Here is a 26,252-nt window from a genome sequence, read left to right on the forward strand (position 1 = left end):
CTTTCTGAGAAAAATGGCAATAATTGACAGAAAGTGGAGTAGGGAGTTTGGAGAAAGGATGATCAGAATTGGTTGGTATGAGCAAGTGATGGACTAATTCATAGTAGAATTACAGTGACAAACACAAGAGAAGAATTGGAGAGGCAGAGATAAAAATATTTCCCTATTTGACAGATAGTTTAGGTTCAGATAAGAATATGGTGTAAGGAACTGAAGGAAGTAATGCCTCAAACATTCATCGACACAGAAAACCTCAAGGACCAGCTGTGGCCTTTGTGATTAGTCTAAGGAATGTCCCCCAAGGAAGCAGGAGTGTACGGAAGGATGCCCCCCCACTCCCTTACAGTTGTACTGACAAGCTCCTTAGATAAGCCTCAAAGGGGGGAAACTGGACCGAGTGAAACCAAATGTTTCCCCTCAAGCACAAGGACTGCTAATCACTGGCTCCACTGTGTAAGCCCAAAGAGGTGACAAGAACTGATAAGAGGTGAGCATTTCTGCCCCAAGAGTGGGATGACTGCTCAAGAAGTATGAAGTCAGCAAAAATCTGTGGGAACAGAGGAAAAACCAAAGGTGGGCAGGGTGAGTACAACCACCGACTCAATTGGACAAGGGGTGGTGCACCCCATTCCCCCCAACGCATGCGCAGAACCCCTGCTCCACCTTTTCCTCGTCTCTCATGGGAATGAGTTTGTGGAATCCCTGCCCCTCCTCGTCTAGTATGCTAATCAGCTGATAAGATGAGCTTAAAAGGCGACAGAAACTTTGCTGGGTGTGCACCCACCACCTGAGACAGATCTGGATCCAGGGGTGCTGATCTGGATTGCTTTGACCCTCTCCTCTCCTTTCTTTTTCTTTCTTTTTCTTTTCTTTCTTATAGATTTATAAGAGACCACATTGCTTATTACCCTTTTCCAAGTTTAAATTGCTTTCTACCACAAGTAAAACATTTTAACCAGTCGTTTGGTGTCGTTTCACCTTAATTTAACCCGAGGGGATCACAGAACCGTTGCGACTCTCTGGGTTTCCAATCCCGGTCATGACATATGGGATAGAATTGTGGCTGGTTTTCATAACCTAAATTAGATTTTAAGCAGTTAGACATAAGAATTTTAAAAATAAAAAATGTTAAAATTAATAGTTAATGTATATATTTTTATCAAGTTTACTATGTTTTCTGAAATATAGCTGAAATCATTAAGGCCTTGCTAAGAAGTTGAGCACCTTCAAATTCCAGTTGCTTCAATGGGATTTGAGGCCACTGGGTTATTTTGCAGACTGTTTTGTGGGATTAGCCTCTAGAAGAGCTAGATTTTATTCATTTATATTCTGTGCAGAACAGTAACATCAAAGAGGTGGGTTTACAAAGAAAGGATGTATCTCTAAGCCATGGAGTAGGCAGGTATAACTGGGATGCCAAATGGAATTTGGTTTATAGCTTTTAATCTTGAAGTAAATATTTAGAGATGGCATGTTAAAATCCTCCATTTTGCAACAAATTTTTTTATATTATGGGCTGCTTTCTGTCTCATTGTTTGACTGCATGGCTTATTGAAACGCTTATTTTGCTTGATGCTTAATAGCATGCACTATACTAAGGTTGTAAAATAATTTTTTTATGATCCATTATCTTTGCATTTGCACCATTTTAAGAAATATGCTTTTCTACTGAAAAGCTGTATTCTTGTATTTGTGCCTGAAGTTGAAATTCTGTTTTGTTGGAGGTTATTTATCTGCTTTGGAGTTGCAAGAATTTCTAAAACAACCCTCTCAAAAAAAACCCCAACCCAATGCTTGTTACAAATGTACCGACTGTGTTTGGATAGGATTGGGAAACAACAAAAATTGACATATGAAAGCTGCAAAGTGGCAGATTATTTAGGAATGGCTCTACTACATGCTGCCTCATGTAGTGGTCTTACTCATGCCAGACTTTACAGTCAGTGTATTCTAAAATGAAAAAAATGCTTGTTGTTAATAGTAAGAAAAAGCAGCACATAGTCCTTCACTTTAAAATATTCTCACAGTTGCATTTTACATAAGTAGTTTTCTATTGCATTTTGAGATCTCTTTCTATTTGTGTTCGCGTGCTCTCTTCTGTATCTTCACTTTCCATTCCCACCTAGGATCTTTAGAGGACTGACTGAGGAAAACTTGGGTACCATAGTTGTGAACTCCATGTTTCTTTTCAGTTGCAATTTAAAACCTTATTTCCTGCTTTTGTAATCGTTACTTTGGGGTTAATTACAGTGTTTGTTTGACTTCTTTTCATTGTTGCTTTCTTTTACTTTCTGATAGCCATGTTCAATGTTGATGCAAGTTTAAGGGTTTTTAAAATCTAGGAATATCATAGAAAAATGACATAACTTGCCCCAGAATTATTTTTGTTAAATATATTGCAAACTTTTATTGACATGTTTTAGCTTTTTAACGAAAATTGTCAGTGTTATTTAGTGTTTTTAAAATAAAACAGCATAAGCATTGATAGATCCTGGAGTGTGAGCCTAAGTACTCAGGATTGTTTTCAACTTTTCTGTTGCTTTCAGACCAGCTGAAGCCTAACCTTCTCATCTGATAAGAGGAGAAATGTTTGTTTTTGTAGTCTTCTGAGACTTGTTTGAAAGATGCTATAAAGAGGAGTTAAAAAGAATCTTATCTTTTTTTTAATCTGAAAGTTTTCTGCATGAGCTCATCAGTTTTCAAATGTTTAGAGTAGATTTCCATGTTTGAGTGAAAAATTAGGAATGAATGTTGAAGCAGTGTTGCATTGCTAAAGTAGCACTCTCAGAGCATCAGAAACCTTCAGACATCATCATTTGCTATTTGGCAATGAACAGCGGATTTTTAAAAATTTTGCTGCAGAATTTGTCAGAGAAAAGTCTAGACATTGCTAAATCACTACTTGAGATGAAAATCTTTGAACAATTAAAGCAACTTTGAATTTCCTAGAATAAAGATGAAAAACAGGAAAAAGCTTGGTATTGATTATAGAATCTTCAACAGGCTTTAATACTTGGTACTATTTTTTAGAATGGGTGTAATCTTATACCCATTGCAGAATGAGGATTATTTAATTATTGGTATTTTGTCAACTACCAGGTTTATTTTCATTTTTTGACTTTTCTAAAATATTTACCTTTTAAAGCCAACACTGTGGACTCAACAATTATGAAACACTGCACCAGTGGGAATGCAGAAGCTTTGTATTCCTGGTTTTGACCTGAACATACATTTTTTGTGATGTAGTTATTGTCCTTTGAAAATAGTATGCCTTAGTTGAATTGCATAAAGCATTGTTTTTACACAGAACGTACTGGTCCTATCTCAACTTGTCCTTAGCTGAACCTTTTTTAGTAGAGGTAAGGATGCATCTCAGGAATTGCTCACTTGAGCAGTTCTACTCAGTCAATTATAAATGTATCTAACTGTTAATGTTCTTATGTTCATTCATAACTATCAAGAATACCTTAAAAATTTTGAAATCCTACTTAAGTAAAGCCAGCCTAATTATATACATAAATAAACTGAAGATCGTGATCTGTGTGGGTCTTTGTGGAAAAGGGATACTTAATACACACAAAAATGTCAGCTTTGCAGGGAAGGGTGGGTTCAATTTTGCCCTGAAGACAGGAATTCAAATTTAAAATAGGTTTGTAGTGTTTGATTTGCTGATAATTACAGCTGTTTGGATTTTTAATAATCTGTTGCATGCAAAAAATATTTTTTTCTGTTTCATAAAACAAGTACAAGAATCAACATATTTGAATTAAAATTATTGTTAAAAACTACAGAAATTATTTCATATGGGGCCATTTTAAACTTCCTGTTATAGTTAATTCATGAGGTAGATAAAATACAATCTGATAGCTTTCTGAAGAGAGAAGTAATTTATTTGGCCCAAAAACTATTAGGCATGTAAGCATAATTGCTTAATGATTACAGAGTTTCACAGGAGGAAAAAAGCTTTTTTGGTGCCTTATCAGCATGTTTAATTCCTTAGTATATTTTGATACCTTTTATCTTAATTTTGAATTTTTGATTTCCAGTTTGGGTTTTTTTTCCAAATATTATAGCTGTCTTGTTCTTATCCTTATCCTTAAAATTCTAAAATGTGCTTGTGGTTAACTATAGCTAATCTTTAGTATTAACACAGATGTGCTGAATCAGATCTGTTAAGAGAAGATGATAATTTATAATCCTAAATCAGGTTAAGGAGAGTTGAGAATATTAGAACCCAAAGTTGTTTTTCCATTATATAAGGTATTTTATTTTAAAATTTAGACAAATTTAATTTTCCTTTGCTTCAAAAAGACTTCTTTTTTGAAGCTTGAAGATAATAATCTCAACATAAAACAGCTGCATTTGAATGAGTTTTACTAGTGACCCCTCTGAAGTGTTTAATTATTTTGGTTCCTAGAAGACCTCACAAGAAGTGGTAAACCTTGGTGGATGAGCGATGCATCTGTTTTTCCAACTTCACTTCCAGTCAATGACATGTTAAGTAGTCATAGTCGACAGAAGAGATCAGTAAGCCTTGAACGGTTTGTGGAAACACTGGTAGTAGCAGACAAAATGATGGTGGGATACCATGGTCGCAAAGACATTGAGCACTACCTTTTGAGTGTAATGAATATTGTAAGTTTCATCCCTCTCTGTTCGTATCAATATGCATGTTCTGAAATGATAAAGCAACTGTAAAGTGTTTCTTTATTGGCCTTAAAATTTCTTTATTGCCTTAAAATGTGTATCAGCTTGCAGGAATTAATAGTTGAAATATGGCAAATGTTAGCATCGTAGGAAAAATGCAGTACTGTTTCTGTCAAGAAATACACTTTTAACTTGTTTGTCTTCGAGTTTTACATTCATATCATTACATTTATATTATACAGTTTTATTCTGTTTAAGTCAACAGTCTAAATGCTCCTTATGATGGATGGATTATGAAACAAGGTATAAACAGTTTTGACTAAAAAGTATGACTGAAGAAGTTTAATTTTTACTGAATGGTCATTTGTTGGTCCAAAAATAACTCTTATTCATGTGATAATGATAACTAACATTATGAAATTATGTTGAGCGGGAAAATAGGTTAATTTTTAACCATTTAGTAAATAAGTAGTTTTTCTTGTCTGACTTTGTGCCTTTTCTTATTTTCTGGAGGTCAGGTTGCCAAACTTTATCGTGATCCCAGTCTAGGAAATGTTGTGAATATTATAGTGACACGTTTAATTGTCCTCACTGAAGATCAGGTAAGAGCTGTTGCACTTAAGTTTTATATCCCTGAAATACAAGTTATGCTATTGTGTAATATAGGTTTAATTTAATTGTTGCTTGAAATGACTGCATCTGAGTACAAAACTTATTTTGTAATCTTTTACTACTTTAATCAAGATGAAACATTTCAAAGGAATATTCCTCACGTATCATCTCAAAGATATCTGTTCTTCAGGTGAATATTAATACACCTTTGAGCATGTCACTTATTTTTAGCTCTGTATTTTGATATTCTGATATTTTTTTTTTTTTGTACTGACATAATCATTATTAAAGTTGGAGCAAAAAGAATGCCTGTTCATCTGAACTTGGGATCAGATTTTACAGAGATAAAATTTTGACAAGAGTTTATTCCTAGAAACCACTGCTTCTAATTATAGTCCCATTATAGTTTTCAAAAGGGTTAACAACTGACCTTAGTAATTTGTTTGGAATGTTTCTGGTATGCATGTTGTATTGCAGCCAAACTTGGAGATAAACCACCACGCAGACAAGTCCCTCGATAGTTTCTGTAAGTGGCAGAAATCCATTCTCTCCCACCGAAGTGATGGAAACACCATTCCAGAAAATGGGATTGCCCACCATGATAATGCGGTTCTTATTACTAGGTATGATCATTAAAAGTATTGTTTTCATTTTATTTCTGTAGCTTTCTTGTTCTTACTATATATATATATATTAAATATATATACTAGTTTTAAAGTAATATAATTGGTAGGAGGAAAAATAATAGATGGCTTGTCTTAAATATATTAGACTTATTAAACTATAGATTAAGAATTTGGGAAAGTAAGATCTACAAATTACTTCTGTTATTTTCACTTCATAATTGCCAATGCAAAGTATTCTAGTAGAACAGATGGATCCTGTTGAAGGTTTTATACTTTTATAATTGAAAAGAATTTATAAGATTAGGGAGAATAAAAGTGTGGGAAATGTTTTGTTCATCATATATAATGTCTTTTATAAGAATTTCAAGCCAGAACCTCAACTACTCTAATAGTATTTTCCTGATGAATTCCTGATTCTTGCAAATTCAGGCAATGTGAGAATCTGCTTTGTAGCCGTTTTGATTTATTATGCTTAGTTAAGATGAGAACTCTCAGTTTTAATAAACAGTTTCAAAGCCTGCATATGTGCACATTTGTTTGCGTCTCTTCCACCCTTACTGTGATATTCAACAAAGCTTGTCCTGTAATCTTGCAATCCTGGTAAACGTATTACTGTGTGTCCTCTGCAGTTATGGGTAGGCAACTGTACTTTATTAGGAGATCAGTTTCCCCATTGTTTAAGGAGAGTATTTATTCTTTTCTATTTTGTTTAAACAGCAGCAGATGCAGTAGCACTAATTTGTATTAGGATCTTTATATTATAATTTCTGCTTTCCAGGACAAATTCTGTACTGCTCTATATGTGACCTATTTGTGGAATTGTTGTGTTCACTGCAGAAATTTTTAAAATAGTGATTATAATAATTAATCTTTCCTGGAATTTTGTGTAAAAGGTGTAATGGTAATGACCAGCCATGTGGTTTTTTGCATTCATATTTCAAATATAATTGTTATGGGTGGTCATTAATACTAAATAATAATTAGAATGATTAAATGCCAAAGTGATTTAGAGAGCAGTTATAGTCCAGGAAGTTTTTTTTTTTTTAAAAAAAAAGTCTCTAAAAAAAAATTTGAATGAAATTCAAAATAAAATATAGTTATGTACTAAGATCTTGATTTTTTTTTTTTTTTTTTTTTCCCCCTTTTTCCTTCTCACAAAGGCCTTCATTTATGCTCAATTTTTTGCATACAAGTAGTTCCTTCACTAGGGCTGCTCACATGTGAAATTAAATACATTGTTACAGCTGTGCTGCACATCAAGCTTTTACTGGCATAATTTAGTCAGTGAGTGAAAAAGTATAATCCGTAGGTGGGTGTGTCAGTCAAAGCTCCCTAATATGTATGTATAAACTGTGTTGGCTACACTACATTTTTACTGTTATGGCTGAATAACTTGATGTTTTGCTAGTGTTATTCTGGCATGGTTTATTTTCTTTCACTGTTGTGCTTTAATATGTTTTATTACTGAATATTCTGTACTGGCTTCCCTGTTCTGGTAGAATATTCCCAGCATAGTTATGAACAGTTCTGTGTTCCAGATGAAGTTGAAGGCTTAAGTCAAATGCTAACTTGCAGGTCTTTAACTGCAAAAGGAGCAAGTTTTCAGACCAATGTAGACAGACTTTTGTACTCTAAACTAGCTGTATGCTTTGCTAGCATGGAGGTGTGCCCAGGCTAATCTACTAAGTCCTGTGGAGATGATGTTACCATGCTTGCTAAGCCACTGGAGTTTGGACAAGAGCCTACTTATGTTCAGTGTGCCTGGTGTATGGGCTTCTCTGTCATGGTACTGCAGGCACCCTGCAGTCTGCAGAACACTTATTTTACTAGGTGGGTAGGGGATTGCAGAAAACTTCTTAGCTGATAATAATAATAAAAAAAAAAAAAAGGCAGATGAGCGATTGGTCCAAGTAAGAGCCTGATTCCCAATCTGTAGAGCAAAATTGTGGTATTGGAAGTATGGTATTGCTTGCACAAATATGGTAACAAAAATAATGTGCGTTTTCAACTCGCTGTGGTGAGTATTAGGACTGGTTTAAGTTCTTTAATGCTGCCAGATTTTATGCTGTAGGCATAAAAATGATAATTAGCAGGAACATTTCCTGATGATATTGTCAGCAGATGCATCTTCCTTCAGTTTCACTGGGGAGCTTCTGAGCATCCCTGAAACTGGTGAAAATTAGATACCTTCTTGTGAAATGAACCCAAGGGTGGGTAATAGGCCTTGTACAGGGCGCTTATTACACAGTCTTGGGATATTGGGTGACTTTGTATAACATGAATAGCAATTACCCAGAACACTGATAATACTTTGGTGAGCGTTATTGTGCCTTTTGCCTTCTTTTATTCTTTTACTTCAAAACTTCTGTTCATATTTTCTGAGTCTTAAGTGCTTAATGTTATTTCAAGATAAGACTGTGATTGAATTAAGGTTCTAAAACAATGAGAGCTGGTTTTTTTGTATAGAGTTCCCTCTTTGAAATTTCACATGGACTTTTTCTGTTGGAGACTATATTTAAGTCTCAGTGTTCAATATTCTATCCTGTAATTTTCTAAATTGGGTTCTTGGGGGTGAGTGATGGTAAAATACTTAGATTTTATTTATGAAATTGATAATGTAATGCTGTTTCAACAGTGTCTTCTTTTTTCCATGAATTGACTTTGACTTTAGATAAACCTAGTGGATCCTTAAAATTCTTTTGTATAAAAAGAAAAGGGATAAAACCTTGTGTGATTCTCATCTCAAGTCAGATAGACAAAAATTAGTCTTTGTATTTTATTCCTGTACTCCCTCATCACTAATATGATAATCTCACTTCTTAGCGCAATTAATAACAGGTTCTCCTATTTGTTGTTTTTAGGACTCAGTGTAAGTTTTGAGAGTCTCTGTATATTTTCCCTTGTGCATTCCACCCCCAACTTAGAAGTATCCATTTGCCTTTTTAAAGTGAGTTCTTGCTTGTTTTCTGGGCTTGTAGATTTTTTTAGGGTTTTGTGTGTGTGGTGTGGTATTGTGTTTTTGGTAGCCTGCTGACTTTTTTGTTTCTTCAGAAACTCTCTTAGATAGATAGTCTACATAGTTAACCTTAAAAACACAAAAAATTTGAGGTCCTAATGTATATTATGATAGTTACTTATTTTTGAAGAACATTTAACCCAACTTCCCTTCCATTTCAATCAATTGCTTCCTTCTCTTGATCTTAAAGATCATAAATTAGGGAAGTTGCTAAAACAGTATGTCATTTTGGGTTCCTGGCACTTTTAGATCATGAAATTCCTGAGCAATGCCTTGATTAACCTGCAAGCATATACGTTATGAACAAAGCATTCCTTGTCCTGTGCACCTGCACAGAACAGTAAGGGCCAGAGGGATGCATTCTGGGTTATGCTTTGTAGCAAGGGTGGAGAGGAGGGCAAAACTGAAAAATGTCCTCTTTTTTTTTTTTCCTTCTTTTACACCCTAAGTGTTCTCTAATACTGCATTTTTTTCTGTAGCTCCAGATGGTTAGTTTATTTTGTCCAGGTACTAAATAGCTGTTTTTTCAAATGACATATGTGACTGACTCTATAAACGTCACAGTTACTGAGTCTTTTCCTGCTGGGAGGGAAGATCCAGAACTATTCATTTGCCTCCTGGTGTGTCTGGTAGACCAAGTAAAAGGTGTACCAAACAGCCCATGGGGAAGAAGTTGAGATGTGCGTGTGGATCTCCAAAACTTAGTCTTTGGGATACAAATGTTTTAAACAGAGAAATGTTTGAAACTTTACTCACTTAAAGAGATAGTATTTCTCAAAAATCATTTCATGAAATGTAATTTCCCGTTGGTAGCATCACACATAAAGTGTTTTATGTTTTTTTTTAAAAAGAAAACCAAATCCACTATGCTTGACAAAAGCATCAAGATCTCTTTGATGCAGCTACAGTGCTTTGTATAGGAACATAACTGATTCCAAAACATGCAAAAAAACTTCCTGCAAGCTTTTTTCGTGAAACTTTAATTTTGAGGCTATAAACTTGCATCATCTTTTTTTTTTTTTTTTTTATTCCTCTGGTACACTGTTAGAGATACACTTATGTAGGTACAGCTTCTGAAATTAATGACTTAAATACCTTGAAATATAGGAATGGTTTACTTGGATTGGAGTCCAATTGAGTTAGTTTTACGAGTGGTTTACTGCTTTAGCAACAATCTATTTGGCAGCCTCACTGAACTGATATACTCTGGAGGAATCTTTATTTGCTTCTATAAAGAATCAGGGCCATAAGATTCTTTATTGACTAAGCCAAATACACCTTGATTTGTAGTTTAGACTAGTGTCAGTAAAAATGTTCAGTACCTCAGATGGTATAACTCCTTCCATTTTTCTGGGTTTTAAATGAGCTTGTACATGTTAATTTTTGTGAGACAGTGAATGAGCTCTATCTTAATACAGACCCTTGCATTTTTTGCCAGGTACCACTGTACTTAAAATTTAGTAAGTGTATTGCTAAGCAGTGTGGTATTTCTGCTGTTAGCATTGACCCCCATATGTATGTAAATGGTATTAATATGCAACCTGTGTCTAGCAACACTGCTGAAGCCCGTATGGGAGGCATTAGCATTATTACACAATTGGTGGATTTTTCAAATCTTTAAAGGAGAGAAATTTTATAGAACTGGTTTATGTTTATTGTATATGTACAAGATTAACTTCATAATGATTCAGTTAGTCATTCCCTCACTTGTGTGCCCTCATGGACAAGCTATACTCTCTTACTTGTCTGAGAGATGCATTCCCAGTGCAGGCCAGTGCTGCCAGTTTTTCTAAGGGGACAGAAGGTATATGTATGTGGCAGCAATCTTAAACTCTTGTAAATCTTGTGGTTGTTGTGGTTTGAACCCAGCCTCCAGCCAAACACCACACAGCCGCTCACTCACCCTTCCCTGCCTGGGGGATGGGGGAGGAAATTAGAGGGGTAAGGGTAAGGAAACTCATAGGTTGAGATAAAAGCAGTTTAATAATTGAAATAAAATAAAACAATAACAATAATAGAAAGTACAAACAGATAATGTACAACGCGATTGCTCACCACATGCTGACTGATACCCAGCCTGTTCCCAGCTAGCGATCCCGAACAAGATCCTGAAACCACAATCCTGGAAGTGAGAGAGAACCCCCTCCTTCCCAGCCAACCCTCGTCTCTATACTGAGCATGACGTTGTATGATCTGGAATATTCCACTGGCCAATTTGGGTCCGGTGCTCTGGCCCTGCTCCCTCCCAGCTTCTTGTGCACGGGCAGGACATGGGGAGTTGGAGAGTCCTTGATCTCTTAGCATCAACTGAAAGCATCAGTGTATTATCAATGTTCTTCTCCTACCAAATCCCATACTGAACCCAAAACACAGCACTATTCTAGCTACTAACAAGAAACATTAACTCTGTCCCAGCTGAAACCAGGACACAGAAAAAAAGGATTTAATTCATATCACTCTCTCCTATCACAGTTCCTTGTGAAGCTAAACCAAATGTGAGGAGTAACTTCAGATTCATACCTGTATGAGAGTAAGGAGATTCAGGCCATAAGGGCAAATTTTCAGCTCCACTGAAATCAGTGACAGCATTTTACTTGAGATTAGTAGAACTGGCTTTCTTCTTTAAACATCCATTTTATTTAAGGATGTATGACTTTATTGGTTTTTTTCTTATTAGTATTGTATATTAAAAAAAAAATTAGAAGACCAGGACTTTTTGTGTGTTGCACAGACTTCCTTGTGCTGAGTTCTAAACTACATTTTAAAGGAATTCGGGCAAATTTGGGTTTTTCTTGCTAAATAAGCCTGAGCCCCATCTGCTTTCCTTGAGGAATAATTTTGCAGGAGCTTTAATAGGATTAGATTCAGGCTCCATCCTAAATGCAGAAATAAGTTTGTTTCCTTAAATATGTAAATGCAGGAAATGTTCAGTAAAAAATCTTTCTCTCTGTGTTGTCTTACAGCATTGTGACATACAAAACCTAATTATATTCCAACACATTTTATAAAAGAATGCCCATTTGATTACCTCCCCCTCTCCAAACAGCAAATGGGACATCAGTGAAAGCTTTTTGTGCATATAGAATGGCAGTTTGAGCCACCTCAGTGAGATCAATGCATATGAACATTTGAGTTCAAAATTAGAATTTAATCTTGCAAACTGCTCCACACCCAGTGCCTTTACAAATCAGAGGAATTCCATATGGTCACAGCAGTCTACATGGAAAGAGTTTACTGGATTTGTTCCAAAGTTTAAGCTTTGTTATTTTGTCTATGGTTTTGGTTTACAAACAGACTTTAACTCTGTTAGCACTGAAAGGTACATATCTCATGATCAGACCCCTATGTGATAGCCCATTTGAAAACAGTCCTTATATGTTATTTTTAACAGAAATGTCTGGTGGCCTGAAATTAGTAAATATTTGGGTTAAAAATTAAAGCATAAAGATGGTATCTTTTCATCTTTGTTTTCACTCACCATTCTAAATAATGGAAATTATTGTGAAACATACTGCAAGGAAATCAGTATAAAACCTCTAAAATCAAAGGCATTGTAAGAGTGTTCTCATATCACTAGCCATATCATAGGGCTGCATATTCAAAATATGAAGGTGTAATTAATGAATTGACTGCTGCTATTATTAGCTATGCTGCAGAAAACATTTTAATTACATTTTCAGCTCCAGATACTTACATGCTAACTGTACAAAAACTCATCTGAAGGGTTGTATCTAAAATGATGAAAATTCTCCTTTAAAGACATTATTTAGCTTTTGGCAAAAATATGTTTTTCATTTTAGTTTGTTACAGTGTACTCTTAAGACACATATCACTAGAAGATAATGAGAAGGAAACTATAATGTCAGTTCATAAGATTTTTTAAAAATAACTTTTGGTGTAATAATTGAGAGTTATAGTTTTTAATTAGAATCAAAGTTTAAATAGTAGGTGTTGCAATTAATATTGTTTAGTTGATAAGTATGAGACTATAAGAGGATTCTGATATGTTCAAAAAGTAAAAGTGTTTTGAATCGGTATCAGTCTATAGACATGCTGCTATAACTTTGTAACAGCATGGTAGACTGCTTTATGGAGCCAGTGATTACAAAGATCCACTTCAACCATTTTTTTTTTTTTTTAATTTATCTTTTTTTTTTTTTACTGGTAGGTGCCCCACTGGCCTGAGGCCAGGGGCTGTGAGTGTACTGCAGCTTTCAGTTTACACCAGAGTGTAGAAAATGCTGACACCAGCTGGCTGTGCATAATTAAGCTGATTGCAGTCTGACAACTTGAACTATGATACAGATATGTGATAAATATACAAAATATCTTAAGAATTTGATTCTCTGAAACATTTTATCTATTTTTTTATCTCCTTAACAGATATGATATATGCACTTATAAAAACAAGCCTTGTGGAACACTGGGTAAGATTATAAATAGAAATTTCAGCTTGCTTTTCCTGTTTGTTTCCTTGCTTTATACTTGGCTATTAATTTATTGGCTGATTAGATCTTTTTAAGTTTATTCTTTCAAAATTTTGCAGTTTTATAAACATGAATAATAAAGGGTAACCTAGATGGTTTTATGCTTTGATAGATTGCTAGAAGTTTAAATTGAGCAAGCTGCTGATGGGCCTTTCTTCTATGGCAGCTGTAATGCTGAATTGAGCAAGCTGCTGATGGGCCTTTCTTCTATGGCAGCTGTAATGCTGATAAAACCTAGCAGATGGACTTAAACTTACCAAGCAATAATTAGAGGAGACAACTTACTGTTTATTTCTATTTAACCTGTCTCCATGTTCGATTTAAAAAAAATACAAATAAAAGACCTTAGGAAAGTTTAAACAAAAAATTACAACAACAAAAACACCCACCAAAACCAACAAAAACCACAACCCCCCCCAAAACACCCTACAAAAGAAACAGGCTTTGAGATTTACACTGTTGGTCTGTTGTACACAAGTAGTACAGCTTCAGACTGTTTACTTTCACAGACTTAGAGAAAAATAACACAGTGATATAAATTACAGTAATATTGAACTCCTTAAAACAGTGCTTTGACAATGGAGAAACACAAGCAACCCTGAGTGCAGGATGAACTATCGTTCTCTCCATACCTAAATTTGTCACCAAATTTAGTTACTATACTACAGTTGTTACCTTTAGTAGTGCTTTAACATATGAAAGAAACATTATTCAAAAAGAGTATATTTTTTTTTCAATTTGGATACGTTCATATAAGCCTCTTTCTCAGAATTAAAGATATAATTCTAATTCAGTTCAGATTATTAATACTTTTCTCATAATTGGAGCTCATGATTTTATTTGCTTTGTCTTTCCTTGTATTACTGTATGCTTTGCTAGCCTTAACTCATGTTGATTTTTCTACAAGTCTTGCTCAAGTCAGTGTGATGCCTGTGGCACAGGGAAGTAGTTTACATGGGGAAAGGTATCAGAATTTTGCCTGCTGTAAATATAAACAATGTCCACAGCATGTTTTACTAAAAGGCAAATGATGATGAGTTTCTAAATGTAATTGATTTTCTTTTGACATTTGTGTGAAAGAGACAAAACTGAAGAGACTGTCTATGTTGTTGTTATATAGTTGTCTTTGCAATTGTAGTCTTAAAAGAAGAAAGTTTTAAAGGGCGTACATCTACCGATGAACTATTTGATATTTATATGTGATATTTTTAACACAGATCATTAGTGTGCTACTTCTTACTGTATCAGACTTTGGCATAAAGGCAAATACTGCTTCACTTGTATACAGCATAACAGGGGATAGACTTTGGCAAATGTTTGTTTTAAAAAAAAACAACACAAAACCAAATGACATATTGTATCAGTTCCAACTCACTGTTATGAGACCCTTAGCAAGAGAACCATGACACTTTATTTGCATTATAGGCATTGAATTGGAGAAGAGACAAGGCCCCGTGGCCCTCTTTTGCAAGGCATTTAATATGCTTAAGTCCCTTTGACATCCAGTAACTAAAGTTAAGCATATATTTAAGGTGTCTGTAAACAAAAGTCTCAGGTCTCAAAGTCAGAAGAAACCTGAATTATTGGTGTTCTAGGAAGAAACAGAAGTAAAGCATTTACTGTGGCAGAGACGTGTCTCTCCTATTCCAGTTTCCTAAAATAGGGAATTTTGCATGGAAACTCTTTGAAAAGATAGACCTCAGATGCCTTTGCAGCACCTCTGTGGCTCCAGTAAAGAACTCCTTTTTTAAAATCTGAGCCATAGACTAGTTTCTGGACTTGATCTCTGCCATTTTCTGCAGGCATGGTATGGAATTATAAATCATTAATCTGGTCCTGTAAATCACTGAAGCAAGTGTTCAGTTATAAGATCTGAAGATAGAGATAACTTCATCACTCAAATGTTGTGAACTTTGCAGGGGAACATGACAGTTGTTACGTAAGTATTGCCATGTTGTCTTCAGAATGTCCTACTCAATTAGAATAGTATAGTTTAGGCAGGTGAACTGCAATTATTGTATTTTCTACAGGTTGCACACTGTAAACAATTTACAGATTTCTCTTAATGGATAGTTGTTTTTCTTCTGATCCTGTCCTCAGTGGGCGTGTCTACACTGGTGATTTGATTTAGAGTGGTAGTACTGTTTTGATGCAAATTTTACAGACACACATTGTTGCCTTTTGCCCATATCAGTTTGCTTATCAGTTTTGGTATGTGCAAACTAGATTTGTTTTGGAGAAAATTAAGTCAGAACACATACTCCTCAAATGCTCCATATGTGCCTATGGGAGACATTAAGGTCTAAATCACTACATGGGATGTATCCTCATGATATCTTGTAATATTTTTTCCTTTTGAAAGCTTTGAACTGCATATGTAGTAAATATGTTCAGCCTAAAGGATTAAACTAGTCCAAAGTAGAATGTCCAACCCACATATGTGAGGAGCCTCAGTATCAGTGCTTCACTCTGTCTACCAACTCCTATGGCTCTAAATTACTTGCTAATGTGGACACAGCCAGGAAGCACTTGTCATCTTATTACTTGCTTCTGTTAGTCCAAACAGAATAATTTGAAGTAGTACTTTTTCCAGTCGTTTTGTTATAGTGTAGTTAACTAAGCAGGTAATTTCATTAAAGAAAGGATTACTGCTTTTTTTAGATAAGAGACCCTAGGGAGGAATACATTAAATAAGTCTGATGTTTAGAGCTTTCTCTAGTGGCAGCAAATTGTCTGCAGTATGTTGTGTGATACTCTTTTGCCGAACAATGTATAAGGAAGAACTTTCTTTCTCTAAAAGCACTTGTAATACAGTAGGGTTTTAATTCCAGAAGATGATGGGTGATAAATGGAAAAGACTTCAGTGGTTAAATGAATGCTTGTTATTAACATGTCTCCTCTCTCTTCATTGATGCATTGTTTTGCTTTTATAATTTTTTAAATGTACCATGTGGGGCTTTTCATAGCTAAAAAAGTTGCTTGTGTTTTTATGAACCCCCACTAAACTTAAACATTTCTTTAGAAAAATAATGTTGATACATTTTGCTTTCTTCAGGCTCAAGAATGTTAAAATAGAAATGCTTTCTTGAATTCCCTCTCCTGGCTCAAATTACTAGGTGGTCCCAAGATACCAGAAGTAAAATTTAAGAATCTAACCCCTAGTCTAGACATTTTCCAACACTGACTACAGTTCAAAAAATATTAATGTCTAGCTGGCAAAGTGAAATTTCCCCCAGTGCTTTTTGCAAATGACTAGAAAGTCAACCTTTTGCCAACTGTTCCTTCTGTGCATAGGGGTTATTAAAAATAATCCAGGCATTTATAACAAGGGTTTTTAAGACTGAAATACCTTTGCATGACCTTCGTGTCTCCTGTTTATTCAGGATTGGCCTCTGTGGCCGGAATGTGTGAGCCTGAAAGGAGCTGCAGCATTAATGAAGACATTGGCCTAGGTTCAGCTTTTACCATTGCACATGAGATTGGTCACAAGTGAGTGAGTTTAAAAAAAGAATACGTTTTAATATATCACCTTTTTAATATTAGTTTAATAATAAATATTATTTTTCCTGCATGGCTGTACCATCTCTATTCTGGTGCTCCATGTTTCTGTAGTACATTTTATTTAGTATATATTTCCAAGGGCTTTAATTTTAGTACTGAAGACTCATTGTTTACCTTTTGATTTCAGATTCCAGTTTAATATCTGCTTTTGAGATTTGGCTCACAGCCTTTCTACTCTGTTTCATATTTTAAAATATTTGGCTTTGAAAATTTTTTCTCCCCCCCCCCCCCCCCCCCCCCCCCCCATCTACCTTTCTTTATGAAACCAAAGCAGTTAAAAGGTAATGGGTTTTTTTACTTTTTGTTATTTTGTCTTACATATAATTCAAACTATGTTCATTAAAACATTGATTCTATTGTCAATATTCATACATCTTTCACTCAAGCATGAAATATATATAAAAGTCATAGCATCGCTTGTTACATTTTAAGCACCAGCATATCATTTTAAAGAGCATGATGTTACGAGACTGATAAAATCTGAGTAGAGTTTGGTCTGGGAATATTTCAGGTCTTCCTTCAGAATACAGCATTGTTAGTATGTTGTGATGACTGTAAAAATACTAGACACCTTCTATTATCAAGAAGTTTCCTTCTTTGTTTACATGGGTTGACCAACACTGAGTTATGGATGACATGTTTTTCCAATCATTAGCTGATGCAACTGGTAAAAGTTCCAATGCAGACTGAAATGGAAGCTATCAATCTGCTGATCAAAAACAGTTGGAAGTAAACACTTATTTCCAGCCCACCTATCATGCGAGATAATCACTGGGCAAGTATGATCTCATTTATATTATGTATGAAAAAAACCACTGTAGTTGCACTGAAGTAGATGGATTCTAGAATCCAAAAGCAATCATATAAGATCTGAACAAAAATAATTTTAAACACATGTAATTCTAATCATCTTAATTTCCTTCCTCCTTTACTTGCATGAATTGAAAAAGATAGGATAAAGAAAAATATATTTCCACTGAAAGGAAAGAGCTCCTCCAAATCACTCATAGTTCTGCAATCCTTGTTAATAACATCTCTTATAGTAATATGTGACCTTGCTGTGAATTTAAGTCACACGTTGAACAACAAAAAAACCTACAATACCACATCTTCATTCTAATCAGTATGTCATGCAACTACATCTTTTATGCAGGTTATTCCACAAATTCATGAAAATAATTTAAATATATGCAGCTATTTTATCATGTAAAGCTGGCATGATGACAACAATTGATTTCAAGAGCTTAGACTTTGATTAGAAGCTGAGAAAAATAACATAGCTATTGTAGATATCCTGTGATCACAGGATTTTTTTTTTTTTAACCATCTGTGTTTTCTTCAATCCATATCTTTTGGCTTCTTATATATAAGGTCTTTTAAAATTCCAAAATCAAGCTTTCACTGTCTCCTGTAGCTTGCATGACATGTCAAATGCTGGTTTGAAATAAAAGTAGAAATCATATTTATTAGATTTTATCCAATGCACAGTGATTAAAGAAAGTTGCACTGCAGGTATGGTGTTAAATGAACATACCATGTAGATAAAGCTGAAGGAAGAAGAAGGAAGGGGGGGACGTTTGCAGTGATGGTGTTTGTCTTCCCAAGTAACTGTTACATGTGATGGAACCCTGCTTTCCTGGAGATGGCTGATGTCCTGGTTTAGCCAGGACAGGGTTAAGTTTCCCCAGCAGTGGGGGGAAGCTCTAGCCGGGTTATTCAATACCATGCTGATGTCACATCCTGGCGCCTAAGCGCAGCATTGAGGGACAGTCGTTATCGGTTATCGTGTGTGTTATGCGATCTCTCTGCTCTCCCTGCTGTATCGGTAGATACCTTGCTCTGTTCATTGTTATTACTGTTACTGTTACTGTTGTTTGTTGTGTTGCTATTGCACTGTTGTATTAAACCTGTCCTTATCTCAGCCCCGGGGTTTGTATTTCACTCCCTTTGTGGGGGAGGGGCAGCGGCCGCGTGGTCTCAGACCCAGGCAGGGACTAAACCACCACAGCTGAGTACCTGCCTGCTGATGGGAAGCGGTGAATGAATTCCTTGGTTTGCTTTGCTTGCATGTGCAGCTTTTGCTTTACCTATTAAATGGGCTTTATCTCAACCCATGAGTTTTCTCACTTTTACTCTTCTGATTCTCTCCCCATCCTGCTGGGGGGGGAGTGAGCGAGTGGCTGGGTGGGGCTTAGTTGCCGGCTGGGGTTAAACCACGACAATTCCTTCCGTAAAAGCTGGAAAGAATATGTGGGCAAAAAATCCTCAAGGCTTATAACATTTTGTGCTATCCACTCATCACCCCCCATTCACCTATAATGTGACTGAATGTCTCTCTGACTAAATCAAGCAAGTTATTACTTTCTCTCGACTTCCTGCTTCCTTGAGTGGGTATTATTAAACAATGTACTAGAAGATACTTGCATATGTGAGTAAAATAATAGTTTCAAGGAGCATTGTAAACTTTTTTTCTTTGGCTGTGTCACAATGATTGCTTTTCTCTTCAAGACATACATGGGAAATAGGAAATTGGCTTCACTGTCAAATGAAAAATACAAACATTTAAGTGACATGTCTACACTGAATATATAACATACACTAAAAACCCACTCAAATTGGAATGGGAGGGTTGCATTTTTAGAGATCGTGTTTTTATTAATTATATAGTGTCTGCGGAATACTGTTTTTGTTAAAAAATGTTTAACTGGTGAATAAAATTCTCTTGTGATTAAAAGAGGATGGTAACGGTAATACATATATTCTGGTAGATTCTTCACAATCTCTCCAAAAGTTGATTTCTAAAATTCTCTGGGGGGAAGTATGGCTCAACTTGCTATTAGTTTCTACTAGTTCATTAAATTATAAAGTGATGAGAAGTCATTAGATCATCCAATCTGACTTTCTGTATATCACAGCATATTAGATTTAACTCATTTACCCTTGTATTGATCCAAGTAACTTGCATTTGGTTGAAGAATAGTATCCAGAAAAGCACTTTGTCTTGAAGACTTAAAGACTGAGAGTGTGAATGTGATTATGATCAGTCATACTTTCTGTTAAATATTTATAAGTAATTTTTAAAATATGATTTTGGCTTATGTTCCTTACCACTTGTAAGTTTTTATTATAGAAAAGACCTTGAAGCTCCTCCAGTCCAACCATGAACCTCACCCTGACCATTCCCAACTCCACCAGATCCCTCAGCGCTGGGTCAACCCGACTCTTCAACCCCTCCAGGGATGGGGACTCCCCCCCTGCCCTGGGCAGCCCATTCCAACGCCCAACAGCCCCTTCTGCAAAGAAATCCTTCCTAAGAGCCAGTCTGACCCTGCCCTGGCGCAGCTTGAGGCCATTCCCTCTTGGCCTGGCGCTGGTTCCTTGGCTCAAGAGACTCCTCCCCCCTCTCTGCACCCTCCTTTCAGGGAGTTGCAGAGGGCCAGGAGGTCTCCCCTCAGCCTCCTCTTCTCCAGACTAAACCCCCCCAGTTCCCTCAGCCGCTCCCCATCAGACCTGTGCTCCAGACCCTGCACCAGCTCCGTTGCCCTTCTCTGGACACGCTCAAGTCATTCAATGGCCTTTTTGGAGTGAGGGGCCCAAAACTGAACCCACTCATCGAGGGGCGGCCTCACCAGGGCCGAGCACAGGGGTAAGATCCCTTCCCTGTCCCTGCTGGCCATGCTGTTGCTGATACAAGCCAGGATGCTATTGGCCTTCTTGGCCACCTGGGCACCTGGGTTGTATAACCCAGTTTTGGTGCAGATAAGCTGTGTGCAGTCAAGACTCATAACTAACTGTTTTCATTGAAGGCAACCATACACTGTGATTAACTTTGTGTTTCTTTCTTGAGGGCATAAAGAAGGTGTTAGATTAACTGTTTTATGGTTGTTTTTCCCTATGCATGGTTCTGAGAACAGCCTTGTATTACTCTTAATACTTCCACGAATCAGATAAAATTCAGAGTGAGCCCTTCAGAATAGTGTCTCTAGGAATTTGATTTATGATGTTTGACTTTCAGGATGCTGAAGAAATGCTTAAGATTTCTGGTAAGCAAAAATTACCACCAGTGATTTCTCATGGCAGGAGTGAGAATTGAATGTATATCCCCTGCATTGTCAAACAAAGTTTGACTTTCTCTTCTTAGTGAAGAAAGGAACTATTTGCCAGCTTGAATATGCTCTTATGCTCAGACAAGTATAAGATTTAAGATCCAGTCCCATTTTGTGTTTCCCTATCAGCTGAGTTAGGGGGGTTTCCACTCTGTGCTTTTTTATTTGAATACTTTCTGAACTGCCTAACTTGTCCCATGCACACTGTATAGGATGGTTAGTTGATTTCATAGGGAATTCCAGGTTCCATTGAAAAGGGTATGTCCCTAAAAGAAAGGCATTGTGCCATTCATTGTTGCAGTCCTATTGAGTGAGCTGAGATCTGGAAACTAAATAACAAAGTGAAAAAGAACAAGTTAGATAAAAAGGGGGTGGGAATTGAAATGTCAAAGCATAAGGATAGTGGACTAGACCTAGAACAGAGAACTGCCCATAAAACTCTGAGTAAGGAAAGAATTTACCAGTGACAGACATCTATAGAGGGCTGTATGGAGGGAGCAGGGAGAAAAGGCTGGTGGTTAAAGTAACTTTTGAAAAGTCAGAATCATTTTGATTTATAGAAGATATAATGAATTGAAATTCAGAGGAGTTTGGCAGTCATATCTTGAGAAAAGAAGGTGTAAGAAATAGTAAGGAAATAAATTGTAGTCTAATGAAGTAAATTGTTTGCAAGATGAAGAAAAATAATATTTCCTAGCTTGTATTTAGTTCTGAATTAGTTCATACAACTAAAACATGCCTGCAATTGTAGCATTTTTAAAAAGTTTTTTTTAGTCTGTATGCAAAGTAGAAAAATATCATAAATACCTCTACTGCCCATGTGAGAAAGTTGGTCTTCAGTGCTGGAGTAGAAATTTCTAATCTAGGAAAATGTTATCCTAGAGGTACTTTCAGAAGCTGGTTGTCTTTTCTTCATTCTTCAGTGATCAGACAGCTTCATGTTTGATCAGTCAAATCTCAGCTGCATTATAGTACCTGAGTTTGAGTGAGATATTTTCTAGAAGAAACATGTCTTCAAGGAATATATGTATTGTACAACTAGGAGGAAAATACTCCAGTGTGAGGTAATAGGGACATATATACCAAACTTCAAAATATGAAGCACAACTAGGATGAATTGTATTAACATCACTTCCCATCAGCTCTCCCATGAACAGATCTACAGTTGATGGTGTCATCATTGTTTTATCTATGATGTCTTCCATCTTCAACTATAGCAGGGCTGACACAGTCTCAAATCTACATTGTATGAACACCTCAATAGCAGCCAGAACAAGTTAAAACTTATCCTTGCTAGATGCCTAGGATCATCTGAGAATGATGAATTAAATTTTTAGGGACAGTTTAAGTAACTTTTTTTTAGTTAAGGGAGTAAATTGATTGGACAAGCCACATAAGACTATATATATTTTTTATTTATCTTCATTTTTTGTTAAAGAAACATTGTTTTAGGTCTGCCTTTGTAATACTGCAGATATAAAAGCAGGCAACTTCTATTAAAAAAACTGCATTGGGATTTTAATAATGTATTATGCATTATAAAATGAAATGTCATAGACTAGAAAAACAATTCTGGTTTCTGTGATATGTTTATATTTAAAATATGGAAAAGTTTTGTGTCTGTGTAAAATATTATTTGAAGTATAGAATTAACAATACTAAATTCATTTGTCTAACATTACAGCATTCTAATCAAGGAAAAGAAATGTAATAACATTTCACAGGTCTTAGCAAAAGTGTAAGAATAAATGGGGGTGAAGAGGAAGGTTATACAAACCTTCAGAGCATTGTGACTTTCCAAAGGAAATCTGAGCTTCCTGATTAGAGGCAATACTTTCCACTTTGACCTACAGTGTAGGGACCTGTTGTATGCACCTTGCAGCACGCAAACCTTGATGTTACTCTTGTGACATGAAAGCTAGATAGTGATCGCAATGTAAACCATAGAAGTCTGCTATTTCCCTAAAACAAAGTTCAGGTTTCTGAATAAGCTGTATTTTTTCAGTAAATTAGAATTTGCTGTGTTTTTAAGAGCTCCATATGTTATTTAATACTAAATTATGCTAATATATCAAAATTGTATTTGATTGGGTGTTTGATCATCAGCCATAATTCAAGAGAAGAATGATGTTTTAGGAAGTAAATGGGGAAAAATGTTATGCTAAAAGTATGTTTAATTTCATGGCAGGTATGCTTGCTATAAAGCTACCATTATTCAATTAGTCTCCCAAATTTTCAGGGAAGTAATATGTTTCACTAAAGTCAAAGTTGTAAATTCTGCACTACTTCAGAATAAAGGATTAGGGATGCTCCAAACCATATAATGATCTCCAAATGCAGGAACAGCAGTTAAGGTTAAAATCCATATTAAGACATGGAAATAGAAAGTAAAGTAACTCGATCCCCCCCTTGAGGAGAACAATGCAATATCAGGTAATTTCAATAAATGCTATCAATGTTTGTGATCTCAAATTAAAATAAACGGATTTTTCAAGACCATACTTTTAAATTCTTTTTTTCTTTTCTTTATAATATCATTTAAGGGTGAGTTGCAGTTTGCATGCAATTATGAAACTATAACCAATACTTTTATAACATTGGCTAGAAATATATGGAGGTCTTCCATGTAGAGAGGGAGGGGAGAACTTTCTCTTATGACATGGTATGGGGGATACAGAAAAAAAAAAAAAGTGCTGACCTTTTGTTTCTATAAGAACATAAAGATTGTATTTTCTGCAAAAATTTGCCATAACATCATATCAATTTATAAATATTGCACTGCTAGTAGAGATGAAAATAAGTAACAAAATCACCATGTATGTCCATGCAGAAATTGCTGTGTGGGTTACATGTAGTTCATAGTCCTGATATCATAGGAGAAAAATATTTTATTTTTTAATAGCAGATCTTGTGCAAATTCATGTTTTTTTTGTTGAACAAGATAATGCTGAAACATGCTAGTTTTCCCTTTCTTCCCTCCTTGCATATGTTCTAATGTCACTAAGAAAAGGCAATTTAAAGCTATAGTAAAATTTACAGATACAGTGAAGCTGTCTCAATTTTCTTATTTTTTCAATGTAGGCTGCAAATAGACATTCTAAGGTATATGAAATACATATATATATTTAAATGACATCTCTTTAATAATTATGGGAATAAGTACAACACTAAAAGTTTATTAAAAAGTTGATATCTAAGCAAATAAGCTGGCAGTTTTTACAAGCAAATTATGATTTGCCCTTTTGATCTTATATCTAATACAAGAATACTTGTTCAAGCATGCCTTCCATTTTCTACTGTATTAGAGATTTGCTGTTCAAAATTCTTAAAGTATTCTTCACTGGTGCACTTCGTGACCCTTCACTGCCCCTTGCTTCATTCTCCATAAATGTTATGAGATCAGTGTATCTAAGTAACATGCTGAGGCAGTGAAGGAAAATCTACCAATGTACCTGGGTCAAGATACTTAGCTTGAAAATGTCCCATTTCACTCTTAGTATATATGTTTATTTTGTCTTTCCTAGTGCAAATAAATTAGTATAATAAAACTTAAGGTTAAAGTTTCTTTTCTCTCTTAAAAAGAAATGTTTATTTTTCCAAAAGCATTACATGTAAGTTATGCAGCTGTAAATCAGCCTCTGATAGTGGACAAGAAGAGCTTGATTTTACAATATCTCTCTTACTTATATTCCTGTAACTTTGTTGCCTCACCTGACTCAAGATTCTGTCTCTGGTACTTTCTTCCTTATGCTGTTATACAAGTGGTAGAGGAAAGTAAGAGCTACTGCTTTAAAAGAATTAGTCCAAATTCTCCCTATAACTTGTGAATCTGTAAGTGACTATAAAATGAACATACCCTGTTGTATTTAGAGAAAAAAAATTAGTGTTCTCTGCAGTTCTGAATGCTCCAAACTCTAAGAAAGTTAGGAAAGGGCTTGATATGCAGATCATTAGTACTACAATTGGAAAGCAGAGATAATTGATTGCTAACAAATGACAAAAAAAAAACAGTTCACCTGAGTAGCACATTACAGATAACTTCAGTGCTATAAAAGTGCATGGTATACAAAATAAACCTCTGTGAGCAGTACTGAGGAGCATTCAGATTGGTTTGGATCTGTCTTCTCTGAATCTTGAATGTTTGGATAATAAATTAAGATGGAAGCATCCTGGATGTCTTATAAAAATAACTGCTGTCATTTCAGTTACATCAGCAATAAGTGTTTTGGTAATTATAGCCATCATAATTTAGAACCACCCAACAAATCAGCAATCTCATCTTAAATACAAATGAAATTGTAGGGACCTGCAGTATTGTTCCTTCACAAGATAAAGGAAGGGTAGATGAGAAGTTTACAGTTGCATCCTTCCCTCTGTTTATACTCCAGGGTCTTTGGTTATCTATTGCTGTTTTATTCAGTGCAGCTGAGACCAGTTATCTCCCCTGTGATTTTTGAGGTCAGATCTTAAGTTGGATGTGTATTACAATTAATTCCCTCAGATATTTTTTTTCAGATATAAGGAAAAAGAATTCCAAGAAAGAAAATAATCTGTTCTATTGCAGATGTTAGTAAATGAAACAGACACAGATCACTAGTCAGACATGCTGCTGCCTTACCATTTTTTAAAGTATAAAAACTATAGAGAAATTGCAAGAGAGTTTCATTTATGATTTTAAAGTTCTTGGTGTTGCTGCTTTACACGGTTCTTAAATGTAACGTAAGCTCTCTTTTGGGAAAAGAGGAGCTGTAATACTTGGAAAAAGAGTGATTCAGAGCTGCTGGGCTAAACATCTTTCCCTGAGTTGGTAGGCAGAAAGGTAACTTCATAGAAAAACTCCTGTGTCAGCTGAGAAGACTTCTCACTCTCTTTGCTCATCTGTCTGTCTTTTTAAAGCCAGAATTATACTGGTTGTTTTACACAGGCTTTTTAAACCAGTGAAAGAAATACATTCTGCATGTGTTTAGTCAGTTTGAAAAAGGTAAGTAAATTATAAGTGGCTCCGTGAGGAGTATTTTATGATCCTTCCTTTCTTCCCTGCCTTTCCACCCCAATCTAATTGCAAACATGCTTTTGTAAAAGATGTAGCCTTAACGTAATGATGACCAAATACAACCAACATGTTCTGGTGGAAATAAAAATGGTACTTTGGACAGAAATGTGTTTTTATCTGCAATCCTGGCCATAGGAGCGCAAA

General features: G+C 35.5%; 1 protein-coding gene across 10 annotated transcripts in view; it reads left to right on the forward strand.

Moving 5' to 3' along the window:
- The window catches only part of LOC141917562 (A disintegrin and metalloproteinase with thrombospondin motifs 6-like), a 135,414-nt gene that overhangs the window by 15,711 nt on the left and 93,451 nt on the right, over positions 1 to 26,252 (forward strand). For 8 of the 10 annotated variants that reach the window (XM_074810851.1, XM_074810853.1, XM_074810852.1 and 5 more), the window contains 5 exons: positions 4,418 to 4,635; positions 5,166 to 5,249; positions 5,737 to 5,882; positions 13,285 to 13,328; positions 16,772 to 16,877. In XM_074810851.1, coding sequence (XP_074666952.1) covers positions 4,418 to 4,635; positions 5,166 to 5,249; positions 5,737 to 5,882; positions 13,285 to 13,328; positions 16,772 to 16,877 — 598 coding nt within the window. The remainder of the gene's footprint in view (positions 1 to 4,417; positions 4,636 to 5,165; positions 5,250 to 5,736; positions 5,883 to 13,284; positions 13,329 to 16,771; positions 16,878 to 26,252) is intronic. The other 2 variants (XM_074810854.1, XM_074810849.1) reach the window with 1 other exon arrangement.

The sequence above is a fragment of the Strix aluco genome, chromosome W (assembly GCF_031877795.1).
Source record: "Strix aluco isolate bStrAlu1 chromosome W, bStrAlu1.hap1, whole genome shotgun sequence".
NCBI classification, from domain to species: domain Eukaryota; kingdom Metazoa; phylum Chordata; class Aves; order Strigiformes; family Strigidae; genus Strix; species Strix aluco.